This window comes from Muscardinus avellanarius (genome assembly GCF_963383645.1).
Source record: "Muscardinus avellanarius genome assembly, chromosome: 5".
In the NCBI taxonomy this organism is placed as follows: domain Eukaryota; kingdom Metazoa; phylum Chordata; class Mammalia; order Rodentia; family Gliridae; genus Muscardinus; species Muscardinus avellanarius.
In genome coordinates, this window is record NC_137790.1 from 77093271 (window position 1) to 77110501 (window position 17231).

A 17231-nucleotide genomic window follows, 5' to 3' on the forward strand; every position below is an offset into this window, starting at 1 on the left:
TCTGGTTCTGGTGAGTGTTACCTATTTCTTCTTTGTAGTTAATCTCTTTGAGTATTTTCTCTAGCGCTGGTTTTGAAGACATAAATTCCTTCAGTTTCTGTTTTTCATGGAAGCTTCTTATTTCTCCATCTAATTTGATAGAAAGTTTTGCTGGATAGGAAATTTTTGGCTGGAAGTTGTTTTCTTTCAGAGTTTGGAATATGTTACTCCAAGCCCTTCTGGCTCTCATGACTTGGTTTGGGAAGTCTGGAGTGATTCTAATTGGTTTGCCTCTGAATGTCACTTGGCCCTTTGTTTTTGTTGCCTTTAAGATTCTCTGCTTGGCTTCCACATTGGTCATTTTGACAATTATGTGGCGTGGGGATCCTCTTCTCCGATCCTGTCTAAAGGGAGTTCTATAAGTTTCCTGGACCTGTGTATCAACCTCTTGCTTTACGTTTGGAAAATTTTCTGCTATTACTTCCTTGAAGAGATTGTTGATCCCTTTGGTATCACTTTCTTTTCCCTCCTCTATTCCAATTATTCTTAGGTTAGCTCTCTTAAGATGGGCCCATATTTCTTCAATGTCAGATTCCTGCTGTCGGATATTTTTTCCGAGATTAGAAACCATGCGTTCATTTTTGGATTGCTCATCTTCTAAGAGCGAGATTCTGTTCTCCATGTGGTCTAATCGGTTGTTTGTGCTTTGAATTGAGGCCTTTACTTCATTAATTGCATCCTTTATCTCTTTTTGGCTCTCTCTGAGTTCTTTTCGAAGCACCTCTATTATTTCTACAGTTATTTTCCTGATTTGATCTTCTAGAAATCTCTGATTTTCTGTTTTATCAGGTTCTGATGTTGTGGGGTTGTGGGCGGCATTCATTGCTCCAGTATTATTCCTCTTTCCCATGATTTCGGATGTTTGTGCCTTCTCTGGGTTCTTCCCTTGGGTCACTATAACTTCACTTAAGGTGTTCTGGATCTCGAGTCAGTAGTATCTCAGACCTCACTACTCCTTTACTGGGTTTTATCACAGAGTCTCTGACCCAGGGAGTCAATAGAGGCTGCTTTAAACTATGGGGGGTGCCAGGTTGCACGTTCTCCTATGGTGTGGTATCTCTGCCACCACCACTCCCTCACTGGGTACAGTGAGTACCTCAGTGAGGTACAGTACTGGGATTTCTCCTCTGTGGCCCACAATTTGACTCACTGTTCTTGAGTACGCAGATGTAGCTGTGCTGGATTCGGCGAATTCACTGCTGCTGCCGCCGCCGGTGGCAATATGGCGCCGCGGCCACGCCCTCGGCCATGAGGCTGGCGTATTTTTTCTTCTCTGGTTTTTATTTCCACTCTGAATCCCTGCAGCGTGTGCTGAGCTCAGCCACTGGGAGCTTTAAATGCTCTCTGCGCCGAAAGATCCCGCCTGGCTGTTCCGCAGCGGCTCACCTCGGCTTGCTGTAGCCGTCCGATGAGTTCGCCGCTGCCGCCGGCAGTATGGCGCTGCTGCCGCGTCCTCGGGCGCGTGTGTCTCCTCTGTGGCCCTGAGCTCTGTTCTCAGTCAGCTTTCTCTCTGGAGCCTGGTGGTTTTTTTGTTTTTCTGGTGATGGTGTTTTCTGGCTATGAAAGGCGCTGGTTTTGTGGTAATGGAAATTGGTTGTTAGCAGGGCTCTTAAGCCCCGCTTTTCTCGGTCGCCATCTTCCCGGAAGTCCAGTTTATTTTATAAACATAAAATGTACAGACTTTTGGTGGTACTGAGGTTCCTGGAAACTCCTCTACCTCCGGGCTACACTCCCAGACCTATTTTGTATTTTTATTTGGAAACAGGGTCTCTTAAGCCAGCAAGGCTGGCTTCGAACCTGCAAGATCCGCCTGTCTCCGCCTCCTAAGCACAGGGATTACAAGCGTGCACCACCACGCCCGACTAGTTAAATTTTAACAACTATATACACCCATGAAACCACTACCCTAAAGAAGATAGATACCTTTCCATCAACCAACCCAAGAATTCTACTGGGTATCTTTAGTCAATTCCAATTACTTGCAGCCAATTTTGGAATTCTGTTACCACAAATTAGTGCTCACGATTATTATATAACTAGAAATCACAAAGCATATGTTTTTGTGGCATCTGCTTTGTTCAACATGACTTTTTTTTAAAGAAGCACCTATATTTTGTGTTTCAGCATTTTGTTCCTTTTTCTTGCTAAGTAGTATTGTGTTGTATAAATATACCATAATTTATTTATTTTCCTGTTAATGAAAGGTCATTTCCAGATCATATTATGAAGAGGGCTGTTATGAACACTGCTGTCAATGCTTTTTTTTATGGATATAACCTTTCATTTCTCTTGGGCAGAATGTGTGTGATAAGGTTAGACGTATATTTAGCTTCTTAAAGACCTCTTAGAAATTCTTGTAATGTTATATTACTTTACATGCCCATTAGTAATGTGCGTTGCAGTTACTCCAAATCCTCTCCAATAAATGTTATTTTTTTCTTTAGCCACACAACTCAGTGAGATATGGTATTTCATTATAGCTTTCAAAATATCTTTTTGATTTAGGCACCAATATATATATATATGTTTGGTGGTACTGGGGTTCCTGGAAACCCTTCTACCTCCGGGCTACACTCCCAGACCTATTCTTGTACTTTTTTATTTGGAAACAGGGTGTCTTAAGCCAGCGCAGCTGGCTTTGAACCTGCATGATCCTCCTGCCTCCACCTCCCAAGCGCTGGGATTACAAGCGTGCGCCACCATGCCCGGCAAGTCATCAATATTTTTTAAGGCTCTGTTAGAGAGTTTGGAAAAATGCATGTCCCACACAATCAAAATATAAAAAAATTACGTCACTCCCATCCAAATTCCTTTATACTACTTCAGTCATTGTAGTTTCCTGATGTTAACATCTTTTTATATGCTCACTGGTCATTCATATATCTGTGTGTGTGTGTGTGTGTGTGTGTGTGTGTATGTATGTATGTGTAATACCTGTTCAGTTCTTTTGTGCTTTTTAAATTGACTTAGTCATTTTATTGTTGATTTGTAGGAGGTATTTATATATTTTGAATGTAAGTTTTTTTTGGTTTCTAAGTGGTATCTTTTTATGGTTAGTGTTTTATATGACTTCTTCAAGAAATTGTGTATAAATCAAGAGCTGCAAATATACTCTATGTAATGTTTTCTTCCAGATGTATATTCTATAGATACTATGTATCTTCTATACATATTACATTTAGATATAAAATCCATCTAGAATTACATTTTATGTCTAAAGTAAACTGGTTGAGTCTCATATTTTACTACAAATATCCAGTAATTCCAGAAATGTTTAAGAGGTTTCCTTTTCCATTGAAATGACTTGGCCTTTGATCCTATTGAATAAATTTGCACAGCTTTCGGATGAAATGCTTTTTATCATTTTTTATTATTATGAAATCTATCTAAAATAACACTATTGTCTACTTATATTTAGTAGTTTTCATATGCTGTTTGCACGGTTTATCTTCCACTCTTACTCAGAACACATGACTTTATAAAGTGTATGTCTGATAAACTGTGCTTTTGTGAACAAATATGATGACTGTATCTTAACTAAAACAGTTGGTTTTAATCCTTTATCATAATGGTGGGCATGGTGGCACAAGCTCATGTAATCCCAGCATTCAGGACACTATAGAACCAAATTTACACAATCCCAGCAATCCAAGGATTGTGGTTCACCGACAGGCTCAGATACTTAAGTGAGGCCCTTCGAAACTCAGTGAGACAGTTAAAAAAAAAAAAAAAAAAAAAAAAAAAAAAAGACTAATCTGGTATCTTAGTACTGCTTTTCATTTACTCTGCAGGTTCCTTCTTTTCTTTTGTAAAGCATTTATTTTTTTCCATTGAACCTCCAATACTGATTTTTTTTGGGAGCACTGGTGTTCTGCCTTGTCTTTTTCTCCCTAGCTCTAGGTTTCAATTGGAAACTTCTTTTAATCTATGTTCAGGTTCACTGATTCTTTCCTCTGCTAATTCCTGAGTGCTATTCAGTCTTCAAATAAAATTTTCATCTCCAGTAATTTTTCATATATAATAATATAATAATAGTTTTAGCAATTATATGTCTTTTCTATGTCATTTTCTATGTCTTTGCTGAAATTCTCCAATCTCTTTTTCTTTTATGAAGTATTAGGGATTGAACTCAGGGGCATTCTAATTCTGAGCTACACCCCATCCCTATTTTTTAGTCTTTACTTTGAAACAGGGTCTCACTGAGTTGCAAAGGACCTAAGTAGCTGAGGCTGGCCGTGAACCGGAATCCTCGTTTCTCAGCCTCTCAAACACTTGGATTACAAGCATGTGCCACCATACCCAGCTTTCCAATCTCTTCACCCATATCATCTATCTTGACCTTTGGATTCTTTTTTATTTAGCATTTCTAGCATCATCATCATGATTTAATCATAATTAATTTATAGACTTATCTATTAGATTCATCATCTGAATTTTCTTTTATTTCTACTGTCTTTCTATCTTGAGTTATTACATTTTCTTCCTTTTTCATGTCATATATTTTTAATGAAAAGTAGACAGTTTAGATAAAACAACAGTAATATGAACATGTGTCAGGAACTGATCCCTGGGAACAGAGGATAATCTATTTGTTAAGCTTCTAGAGTCAGTAGCTATGGCCAATTTGATCTGTAGTTGGGCAGTATTTTGTTGACTTTAGTTTAGAAGGGTTTGAAAGTAGAATAAAAACTTTTCCTTCTGAGGGGCTTGGAGTTCAGCATTGGTGAGATTTGCAAAATCTTGTTTTAAAGCTGAGCCATAGACTTCCAGAACTACTTTGTAATCCAGCTGCCAGCTTCTGTGTTGCTGATAAATTCTTTTTATTTTTGGGACATGCCTCAGTTTTTCTGTGTTTTGGGAGATAATCCCTTGTCTCCCCTCCCCAACTCTCTGTCCATAAGTATTCTTGGAACGCTTTATCTCAATTCTCTTGGCCCACTTTCATCCCTTAGAAACAGAAATTACAAAATTGCTGTTGACTTTCAAAGATCTTCGGTTCAAAGTCAGAAGACATGCTCTTTAGTGTAGACTTTGACTCTGGTGTACATTATCATATACTACATTAGTGAAGAGCTGCCTTGTAATTTGGGAGTGCCCTGCGTGATTAATGAGTGGTTCTCTTTTAATCCTCCCATCTTGATCCCCAAATCTTGGCCTATTACTTCTGACTACTTGGTGAAGGCTAGAGAGAAAGAGTTTGACAGGTGGGTGCAGGCCTGTTTTGTGGCTTTCAGAATTTTTAACTGTTTCGACAGTCTACAAGAAGCCACTGCATACTGAGTAAAGATTTGGCTGGTTTCTCCCTATCTGCCTCCAACTTCTAGTACCACTTTATCTCTCACTACTCTACCAACCAAAGCCATGGGTGTCTTCTATCTTCTGGATATTAGTTCATTTAGGTCTCTCTAAATTCCAGTACCCTGATGAGTTTAGTTTTTCTAAATTTATTCAGATTGTTTTGACTATCAGATTAAGAGTGATGGTTTCTTGAGACTTTCCAAATTCTAACATAAGTAAGCTCTATTTCTGCCTTAAATCTGTTGAAATAACCACTATTCCTGGGTAATACTAGGCTTTTTAAAATTGTTTAGCTATAAATATGTAAGCACAGTTTCCATTTAGTGCATTGCATATTAATAAATTTTCTAAGACTGTAGTACACAATTCTTTTATTTATTTATTTATTTATTTTTTATTTATTTATTTTTGTGGTATTGGAGATAGAATAGAGGGACATTCTACCTCCGAGCTATTCCACTAGCCCTATATTTTATTCTTTATTTTGAAACAGGGTGTCACTAAGTTGCAAAGGACCTAAGTAGCTGAGGCTGGCTGTGAACCGTGATCCCCATCTCAGCCTTCTGAATGCTGGGATTACAAGCGTGCACCACCATGCCCAGCCTTGTAGTACACAGTTAATGAAATACTGGTTGCTGCAGATTTGAAGACTCAAGTACCAAGAATTATTGTCATTGAAACATAAGCTGGTTATACTGTGATCCTAGAACAACTAAAACAAAAATTGGTTTCTACTTCATTTGTAAGTCATCAGGCATCCTTCTTTGTGTAATGGACCCAGTCTAATATTGAACTATATAGGATCCTCAAAAGGACAAAATGTAGAAGTATTCTGCCACATCTAAGTATGTAAAGGGAACATCAGATGGTGAAGATTATTCTGAAACTGAACACAAGATGCCACTTGCACTTCCGGAATATATTTCCTATCATTCTGCAGCCATATTTATCTTCAGTTTGAAAAGTTTCCCTGATCTTATTTTTTATTTTGTAGTTTAAAAGTTGTCTATTAAAGCCGGGTGTGGTGGTGCATGCTTGTAATCCCAGCACTTGGGAGGCTGAGACAGAAGGATTGTACAAGCTCGAAGCCAGCCTCAGCTACTTAGTTAAGCTCTTAGCAACTTAGTGAGACCGTTTCCAAATAAAGTATAAAATAGGTCTGGGAGTATAGCCCAGAGGTAGAAGAGCCTCTGGATTCTATCCCCAGTACCACACACACACACACACACACAGTTCTCTATTAATGTCAAAGAAATGGTTTAAAATAGTGTACTGTTGACCCAGGATACAAGTTTTTTTTCCCCAGATCTGAAATTTTAATGTTTTAGAAAGTGTTAGTACATTTTAAAATTAAAAACAAAACAGTAGAGCATAACACAGTGGTTAAGGTAAATTCTGCCTATACAATTTATTAGCTATTATGGGTAAAGTTCTAAATTTTAGTTTTTTGTTTTTTTCCCCCTGGTACCGGGGAGGGAACCCAGGGACATTCTACCTCTGAGCTACACCCACAGCCCTATTTTTTAGTCTTTTAATTTTTGAAACAGGGTCTCAATAAGTTTGTGAAGGGCCTCACTAAGTAGCTGAGGCTGTCCACAGACTGCCAACCATGATCCTCTGGTCTCTGCCTCTTGAATACTGGGATTACAAGCGTGTGCCACAGCTTAAATTTTAGTTTTGTCTTTAAAAAAATGTGTTAGAAATGATGCTTTTGGGAGTTTACCGTAAGCACTGTAAAAGGATTTACTAGAACTCCACTCCTCAATTCAAATAGTACTAAATTCCTACAAATAAAGTAAGTAAAGTACTACTGAAAAGGCTTACAACACAAAAGTTCAAACACAAGGAAACAATTTTCCATGAGGCACCATAAAAGATCACGTATTAGATACCTATCAACATCAGAAAATCGGACTATACATGGATAACAAAACCATATTATAAAATTACATTACATAGAGAAAGTAGGTCTATTTATAAAACCACTAAGGCAGACTTTAAAAATAAAACACAACAAAAACCCTCAGAGAATATGTAGACAAAAATACTACCGTGAAATTCTTAGCCCCCCCCCGCCCCCCCTACTGGGGATGGAACCCAGGGGCATTCTACCTCTAAGCTACATCCTCAGCCTTAGTCTTTTTATTTTATTTTTGTTTTTGTGGTACTGGGTTGGAACCCAGGGGCTTTTTTTTTTTTTTTAAAACTCCGGGCTACACCCCCAGACCTATTTTATACTTTATTTGGACACAGGGTCTCACTAAGTTGCTGAGAGCCTCACTAAGTAGCTGAGGCTGGCTTCGAACCTGTGCAATTCTCCTGTCTCAGCCTCCCAAGCAATGGAATTACGCCACCATGCCCGGCTAATCTTTTCATGTTTTGAAACAGGGTCTCACTGAGTTGTGAAGGTCCACGCTAAGTAGTTAAAGCTGTCTGTGAGCCACGATCTTCCAGTCTCTGCCTCCCGAATGCTGGTTTTACAGGCGTGCACCACCATGCCCGGTTTAGTTTTGCCTTAAAAATCAGATTAATATAGATGAAGAAAACTTATAAACTAGACAGTAGGCCTGAAGAAATTATGGGAATGAAGTACTAAGATATAGAACGGATAAATATGAAATCAGGTTAAAGACATAAGGAGCAGAATAATATCAATTCACAGGAATTCAATAAGGACTAAATACATATAATGTGGGAAGGCAAAATTTCAAAAGATAATGGCCGGGGAGTTTCCAGAAATGATGAAAAAAATGACAAAAAACATGACTCTTCTGACTTACTAAGCATAATGAATCCCAAACAGAACATGTAAAATGCTAGATATGCACACATTTTAATGAAATTGCAAAACAACAAAGATAGAGGTATATATACAAAGCAACCATTTGGGGGTGGGAGTGGGGAAACAAATCAACTAAAAACAAGACAGAGAGATCTGTTTTATTAAATAGCATAAAGAAACTAGATAACATTAAACAGTATCTTCAAAGTATTTAGAGACAGTAGCTATCAACCTACAATTCTAGACTGAACTAAATTTATGAGAGCAAAATAAAGATATTCTCAGACAAAGCTCATTAAAAAGTCATTGCCAAAAGAACACACCAAGGGCTCCCACTAGGGTACATTTAAATTTGAGGAGTATTTTGCTTTTACAATGACTAGGGAGAAGGGAAAGGAAGCTATAAAAACCTAAGTTGTCTACAATGAACAAGACAGTTCTGTACAGAAAATAACTGCCCATCCAAATGCTATTAGTGACCCATTTAGAAACAGAAGATACAGAGGATAGTAAACAAACACTCAAACGCTATATACCATGTGGGTAAGGTGCTAAGAAACACAAATAATAATGACTAAATATAGAGGTATAAAACTGAAACAAATAAAATACTAGAAACGGTATGGGTAGAATTAGTTTCCCAGGGTCTGTGAGATATTAGGGAGGACTAATGAACTAAGGATCAGTTTTAGTTTCTAGTTGAATGTGCAACACATAAGCACTCTGAAAATTAAAAGGGAAGAAAAGATGAGGTAAACACCAAGCAAAACATGTCAGACAGTGCCGTTAATATCAGACAATTTAGATTCCACAGCAAACATCATTATTATAAATAAAGAAGAGAAGCTGGGTGTGATGGTGCATGCTTGTAACCCCAGCATTGGGGGTGGGGAACTTAGACTGGAGGATGGCGGTTAGCGGACAGCCTCAGCTACTTAGGGAGGCCCTTCACAACTCAGTGAGACCCTGTTTCAAAAATAAAAAAAGACTAAAAAGTAGGACTGAAGGTGTAGCTCAGAGGTACAATGCCCCTGGGTTTCCTCCCCAGTACTGGAAAAAAAAAAAAAAAAAAAGAAAAGAAAGAAAAAAGAACAGTATGGTATAATAACAAAAAGTTCAATTCACAGGGAAGGAATGGCAATTATGCACCCAAAAAATATAAAGGAAAAAACTGCTAAACTCACTAACACATATAGTTAAAAAAACACTTTTAAAAAGAGATCAAGCAAACAGATTAAAAAAATACACAAATAAGTATACAAATAACAAACCCAAGTTAATACAGCATCTATACTCCATTAAGCATATTTATAAAAACATCTTGTCAAATATCAAAACTATCATAACGAACGTGTTCTGACATTACAATTAAGTTGTAAAATGGCAAAATAACCAAGATATACAAATAACTTTAGTATATAAAACTATCTGCTATTAATCATTAGTGAGTTAAGGTAATAAAAACATCATCTTGATTAATATATCTTACCGATATGCCGGGTGTGGTGGCGCATGCTTGTAATCCCCGCGCTTGGGAGGCTGAGACAGGAGGATCGCATGGGTTCAAAGCCAGCCTCAGCTACTTAGTGAGACCCTGTTTCCAAACAAAATATAAAAAAGGTCTGGGAGTATAGCCCAGAGGTAGAAAGCATCTGGGTTCCACCCCCAGTACCCCCCCAAAAAATATATATATCTTACTGATATAATACGGTCTCCTTTTCTGAGCTCTCCACTTAGATCAGCAGGTCCTCCAGCCAAGATAAAGGAAATAAATATTCCTTCTCCATCCTCACCTCCCACAATGTTGAAACCAAGGCCTGTTGAGCCTCGATGAAGAACAACTTTTCTAGGTTCCCTAAAAATTAAAAAACAAATTAAATGCCCTGAACATTTTATTTAGAATCTGACATTCTATTCATGAGGAATTCCTATTGATAACCCTTTGCATAATCAAGCTATAAAGAAAACTAGATAAAATATAAAAGTTTTTTTTAAAACTGTGGTTAAGAGATTACTTTATTTAGAGCCTAGAGAAAAAAAGCCCAAAATATATTAAAAAAATATGAAACCAAAACCACGAGGAGGAAACAATTTGAAAATTTAAAAAACAGTAATACAAAGAGTCCACCAAGAAGTATATACTTAGCTGGGCGTGGTGGTACACCCTTATAATCCCAGTACTTGGAAGGTTGAGACAGTAGGATCAAAGGTTCGTGGCCAGCCTCAGCTACTTATTGAGACTCTCCATGACTTACTGAGACCCCGTTTCAAAATTAAGAATAAAAAAAGATGGGGATGTAGCTCAGAGGTAGAATGCCCCTGGGTTCAACCCCTAGTTCCTCAAAAACAAGCAAACAACAACAACAACAAAAACAAACCAAAACCAAACAAACTAAAAACAAAAAGCAAAACAAAAAACCCCAAAAAACCCCACACCACACATACACACACATACTCATAAAAAATTGGTGTTTTAACATATTTGATTGCCTATGAAGTAGTCACTGCCCTGACTTCCTAGATATTGTAAAAGGTAGCTATACCTTTTCCTTAGAGATAGGCCTCTCAAATTGCATATGCCACCACACCCAAACCCAAACCCAATAAATCTATTGGATACATTTTACTATTGATAATTTTTCGCAATTATTGGTAATTAGACATACTTAGGTAAAAACAATTCAAAACTTCTGATAAAACAAAAGTTGGCAGCAGATTATTTTAGATTTGATGAAATACAGAATATCATTTGAAATTTTTCTTAGTAGAATACAGTGTATTATGTAAATAACCTAAAAGTTTAATCTAATCTTTAAAAATATTTCAATAAACAACTGGTCACAAAAGCCTTAATTTTCAAAGACAGAATTAATCTTTTAAAATATTGCATTTGGGAAGCTGAGACAACCTCAGCTACTTAGTGAAGCCCTTTGTAATCCAGTGAGACCCTCTTTCAAAATAAATAATAATAATAATAATAATAATAATAATAATAATAATAATAATATAAAGAAAAAAAGGGCTAGGGGTGTAGCTCAGAGGTAGAATGCCCCTGGGTTCCATCCCCAGTACAGGGGGAAAAAAAAAAAAAAAAAAGCTAATGGTGCCAGGTGTGGTGGAACATGCTTATAATCTCAGTATAGGGAGGCTTAGACATGAGGATCACCGGTTTGAGAGGCCAGTATGAGGTAACTTACAGAGACTATTTCAAAATTTTAAAAAAAATTTTAAAAAAGGCTGAAGTTGTAGCTCAGCTCAGAGGTAGAAACCCTTGGATTCAATCTCTAGTTACACACACACACACACACACACACACACACACACAGAAACAAATGAAAACATGCAACCACAACAAAGAAAAGAGCTAGTGGTGAGAGCTGCACAAAATTGTGAATGCAGTTAATGCTATTGAATTGTAACTTGAAAATTGTTAAAATGGCACATTTTCTATGGTAAGTAAGCTTATTTTGTCACAATAAAATACCTGATATATAAAAAATTATTGAGTTTTACACTTCAAAAGCATGAAATTTATAGTATGTGAACCATATCTTAAGAAAACTTAATAGATTAACTTTATAGCCATTAAATGTTTGTATGTTGTGATTTGTGGGGGAGGCTTCATTAATGATAGCTTGCTTAGGGTCAAATTGTAGAGAACTTCTAAAATGTGGGCAAGATTTTTGTACTTCATTATCTGGACAAAGGAATGTGACTATCAAAAGGGAGCTATAAAAAACATATCATTTTAAGAAGAGACACCTAGTAATCAACCACCTAATATTTGTGAAAGAAGTATATAAACTGGTAGATTTGTGAAAAAAGTATATAAACTGGTAGATTTGTGTGTAATACTTCCAACACAATAGTGTAGACAATATATGCAGCCAAAAACATGATAGCAATCAAGGTTAAAATATAACTTATATTCTAGTTTTGCAAAATATGTAATGAGATTAAAGATTAGATAAGTCATTAACTTTCTTCTTTAACTCTATAAATAGGCAGTATTGGCAAATAACAAAAATAAATGGCTATTAGAGAGCAATCTGGGAGCACTGTTTAAAGATTGACAGCCTTGAATATTCATATCACAAATTTATTCTTTATGATAATGGTAAAAATTACAAAGCACAAATCAAATAATTGCCATATTATTTTATGGTTTATTAGATAAGGAATATGCAAAGGTTAGTATAAAATATACACAGGCATATTCTCAATTTGGTTTTATCTAAGCTAATTTCTAAGGATAATTAGCAAAGCCTTAAAAAGGCACTATTAAAAAGAAATAGTACTTTATTTATAATATAAAATATTTACATTTCAGTGTCTTTCTTTCTTTCTTTCTTTCTTTTTTTTTTGGTGGTGCTGGGGATGGAACCCAGAGGCTTTCTACCTTCGGGCTACACTCCCAGACCTATTTTTTTATATTTTATTTGAAAACAAGGTCTCACTAAGTTTCTGAGAGGATCATTAAGTAGCTAAGGCTGGCTTCGAACTTGTGTGATCCTCCTGTCTCAGCCTCCTAAGTACTGGGATTACCAGCGTGCGCCACTACGCCTGGCTTATATTTCAGTTTCTTTGATGAGCACTCCAATAAAAAAAAGTTAAACTTATCAATTGTCAATAACATTTTTGGTCCTAAAAATTGTGGCTATCTTTTGTGACTGGTCAAAATTCCATTTAATACTTGACTAAGAAGATGAACGTTAAGTTCCTTACCTAGTAATCTCATCATCTCCAAGTGCTGCTTTAGAAACTGGTGAGTATCGGGCTGGTGATGCCGGTGTCTGGCCCAAGTAGGAAGATGGGCTAACATGGTTATCAACAGGTTGAGAAGCTTCGAAACAAAGACAGCAAAAAACAAAAACAAATATGCCATTCACTGTCTCACCTGTGAATTTTGAGGTTATCTAAAGCACAATTTTTATTCACTACCTTATATATCAAAATTTGGTAGAGTAAGATTTATTATTTATCAGCTAAAAAGCTGGATAGTTTACATTCCAGGTTAAAAAAAAAACAAAACAACAGATCAATGAGAAGGTTACAAAGGTGCATACATTATGCAAAAATTCATTAAGCTAAACTCTAAAAATGTGTGTTCTTTTTCCAATGTCAAGTTTGTTTGTTTATTTATTTATTTCTATACTGGGGATGGAATCCAGGGGCATTCTACCTCCAAGCCACACGCCAGCCCTATGTTTTATTTATTATTATTATTTTGTGGTATTGGGGATTTAACTCAGGGGCATTCTATCTCTAAGCTATACCCACCCACCCACCCACCCTTCCTTCCTTCCTTCCTCCCTCCCTTCTTTTTCTTTTTGGTGGTACTGGGGTTCCTGGAACCCTTCTACCTCCGGGCTACACTCCCAGACCTATTTTTATACTTTATTTGGAAAATGAAATGTGGCTGGCTTTGAACCTGTGTGATACTCCTGTCTCTGACTTCCAAGCACGGGGGATTTACATGCGTGTGCCACTACGCCCAGCCTGTTTCTTTATTTTTGAAACAGGGTCTCACTAAGTTGTGGGGGGCCTAAGAAGCTGAGGCTGGCCACGAATCTGCAATCCTCCTGTCTCAGCCTCCCAAGTACTAGGATTACAAGCATGCACTACCATGCCTGTCTTTATTCTTTATTTGAAAAAGGGTCTCACTGAATTGCAAAGGACCTCACTAAGTAGTGAGGCTGTCCAAAAACCATGATCCTCCTCTCTCGGCCTCCCAAGTGCTGGGATTACAAGTGTGAGCCACCACATCTGACTCTCAAGTTTTAATTAAAAATTAAAGATGTACTAAAAGATATTGTCAACTAAAAATATGATAATCTTATGGAATCAACATTACAACTCAAGTGAAAGAATTAAACTTATAGTACCTACACTATATGTGCAAGAAATTGAGTATCATAAAAAAAAATGCAGTCTATGTTAAATGGAAAATCAGAAATGAGAAAATGAGGCAGCAAGGTGATGTCAACTGAATGAAGGTCAAACTGGCAAAATCCAGATCAAGAGACCAAAAGCCATGGTTTTGGCTGAATCACTAGTTGAATTCGGGTATCACTAGAGAATGGTAATATTTTAAACGTAACAAGACAATAAGCCAGCCCTAAAATGTACACAAACTAGAGCCAGATCCATGAGAACACTAGATAACTGCAATATATGCAGAAGGCAGAAAATTGAGTAGTTTGATAGCAAGATTTCAGGAAAGCAAACAAGAAAAACATCCTTTATGTAAAAAAATCTTAAGTACTTTTTTTTTTTTTTTTTTTGGTGGTACTGGGGATGGAACCCTTCTACCTCCGGGCTACACTCCCAGACCTATTTTTTTTATATTTTATTTGGAAACAGGGTCTCTTAAGCCAGAGAGGCTGGCTTCGAACCTGTGTGATCCTCCGGTCTCTGCCTCCCAAGAGCAGGGATTACAAACGTGCGCCACCATGCCAGGCTCAAGTACAAGTACTTTTAAAAACACAAAAATAAATGATTCATGATTTGTAAATATAAAATATGGACTAGCAGTATATCATAAAGTTCATAATTGTACTTGCCTAAGATGTGAGGTGAATGGCTAGGCGTGGTGGCTCACATTTGGGAGGCGGAGACTGGAGGATCTTGGTCTGCAGAAACCCTCCCCTACTTAGCGAGGCCCTTTGCAACTCAATGAGACTGTTTCAAGATAAAGACTAAAAAAATAGTCTGGAGCTGCAGCTCAGAGGTAGAATGCCCCTGGATTCCATTCCTAGTACTGGGAAAAAAAAAAAAAAAAAAAAATTTCTCTCTGAGTAAGTCAGTAAAAAGTCATTGAGCAGATAATAAGCATGTATTATTGGAGAAGAGTACATAAGATTGCAAAATATAATTTGTATTTAACTCATAATGATTAGTGATGATAATAAATCTCGAGAATTTTAAAACTGTGGGATATGTACACAATGGAATTTTACTCAGCAATAAAGAACAAAATTATATAATTTACAGGGAAATAGATGAAACTGGAGAATATAATGCTAAGTAATATTAGTCACAGAAAGTAAGAAATTGGATGTTCTCCCTAATATGTAGAAAACAGAGAGAAAATGGATCATAGGAGGAACTCTAGAAGAAGAAACTATAGATGAGCAAATAAGATGACTCATCTGAGGTGGATGGAAAGGAGGAAGAAGAAAATTCCCTAATGTATATGATGTATATCCACAAACATATCAAAGACAAGCACTAAACCAAACATGAGAAGGAAGGAGGGGGAGGGAATGGGGTAGGAATCGAGGGAGGGCTAAATGAGTGATGGGTGCATGTATGCTTCTACCATCTTGTACCCCATTAAGATGTATGACTACAATGCACCAATAAATTTTTTTTTTTTAATTACAATTTAAAAAAGGAACACTTAAGCTGGGTATGGTGGTACACACCTTTAGTCCCAGTACTTGGAGGCTGAGACAGAAGTGTCACAGGTTCCGGGAAGCCTCAATAAACAATGAAATTCTCAGCAACCTAGCGAGACCCTGTTTTAAAATAAAAGATAAAAAGGGCTTAAGTGTAGCTCAGAGGTAGAATGTCCCTGGGTTTACCTCTAAAGAAATAAGATAAATTTAAGCAAGTTTAAGCAAAGAGACTTACAGTTGGTGATATCAGGTGGTGCATAGCCATCATTTATGTACATGCTTGTGGGTTTTGCCACTTTCAAATAAACAAAATCAGAAGTGTTCTTTAAGGCAGTTACTGCTTCTTCATGAGTAACTTCTTCTAAACATACGCTATTTACCTAAAAGAAAATCCCAAGACATTTTTAAAGATATTTTCACTTGCTTTCTACTTTTTAATTATAAACAACTCTGAAACATAGAAAAAATAAGGGAGCAATTCAAGGAGAATAAGGTTGTATGGGAAGAAAATACTCATTTTTACTGTCTGTGATATCAGAAGTTGTCTATTTAATAAAACAGCTCATATTGACTCCAGCCTCCAGCCCCAACCCTCCTTTTACTCAGGCATTCATGAATGTAATATGTGGGGGTAGATTTTAAAACTTTTTTTTAAAGAAATGAGACCATATAAAAATCTATGTTCAAAACAACAACTATAACAACAAAATTTTTTGTCTGCAAATAAGATTTATTTTTGTGGTACTAGGGATTGAACCTAGGGGGCTCCTCTTTTCCAGGAGGTCTCCTGGGATCTACTTCAACGCTGATATTAAGATAAAGGTCAGCAGGGGCATGGTAAAGTCTCAGAACAGGTTTTACAAGCAGGGCTTAATCACTACTCTTTCAGGTTTTTCTATTATTTAAAAAATAATACAGCCAGGTGTGGGGGCGCATGCTTGTAATCCCAGTACTCAGGAGGCTGAGACAGGAGGATCACGGTTTGCAGCCAGCCTCGGCTACTTAAGTAAGGCCCTTGCAACTCAGTGAGATCCTGTTTCAAAAATAAAGAATAAAAAATAGGGCTGGGAGTGTTACTGGGAGGTAGAATGGCCCAAAAAACCTTTCATATAAATTACTATACATATGAAAGGGTAATTCAGTAAAGACAACATTCTTCATTTAACATATTCATAACAAATAGCCTGGATATTTCAATATTTGGTCATAATCAGGGCACCAATTCTCAAGTTGTAAAAGAACTATCCCAAAGTTGCAGAAGGCCTCAGTAAGTAGCTGAGGCTGTCCCTAAGCTGTGATCTCGACCTCCCAAATGCTGGGATTACAAGTGTGTGCTAACGCACCTGGCTTTATTTTTTATTTGAAAGAGTGTCTTGTTTTGAGCCTGTGATCCTCCTGTCTCAGCCTGCCAAGTACTGGGATTACAAAAGGCTCAAAATGACTTTTGTTTTAATCAATTACTTATTGTCATTCATTTATATTCTACATAGAAATAAAACTTATTTTTAGGTAGTGACACAACCTTGTTGAACTAATTCATTCTATTAGTATGTTCCTTAGGCTTTCTTAGGCCTTTGCACATGGAAGACAAGTACTCTACACTGAGCTGCATTTCTAGTCCCTTTCTTTCTATTCTGAATGTCTTCTCTCTTTTCTATTCTTATTGTCCTGCCTGGTTATAATTTTCAGCATAACACCGAGGAGAAGTGGTA

General features: G+C 37.0%; 1 protein-coding gene across 18 annotated transcripts in view; it reads right to left on the minus strand.

Annotated features, from left to right (window-relative positions):
* The window catches only part of DLG1 (discs large MAGUK scaffold protein 1), a gene marked incomplete at both ends in the record, with an annotated part of 254956 nt that overhangs the window by 85163 nt on the left and 152562 nt on the right, over positions 1–17231 (minus strand). For all 18 annotated transcript variants that reach the window (XM_080695610.1, XM_080695604.1, XM_080695603.1 and 15 more), the window contains 3 exons: positions 9818–9974; positions 12845–12962; positions 15755–15899. In XM_080695610.1, coding sequence (XP_080551736.1) covers positions 9818–9974; positions 12845–12962; positions 15755–15899 — 420 coding nt within the window. The remainder of the gene's footprint in view (positions 1–9817; positions 9975–12844; positions 12963–15754; positions 15900–17231) is intronic.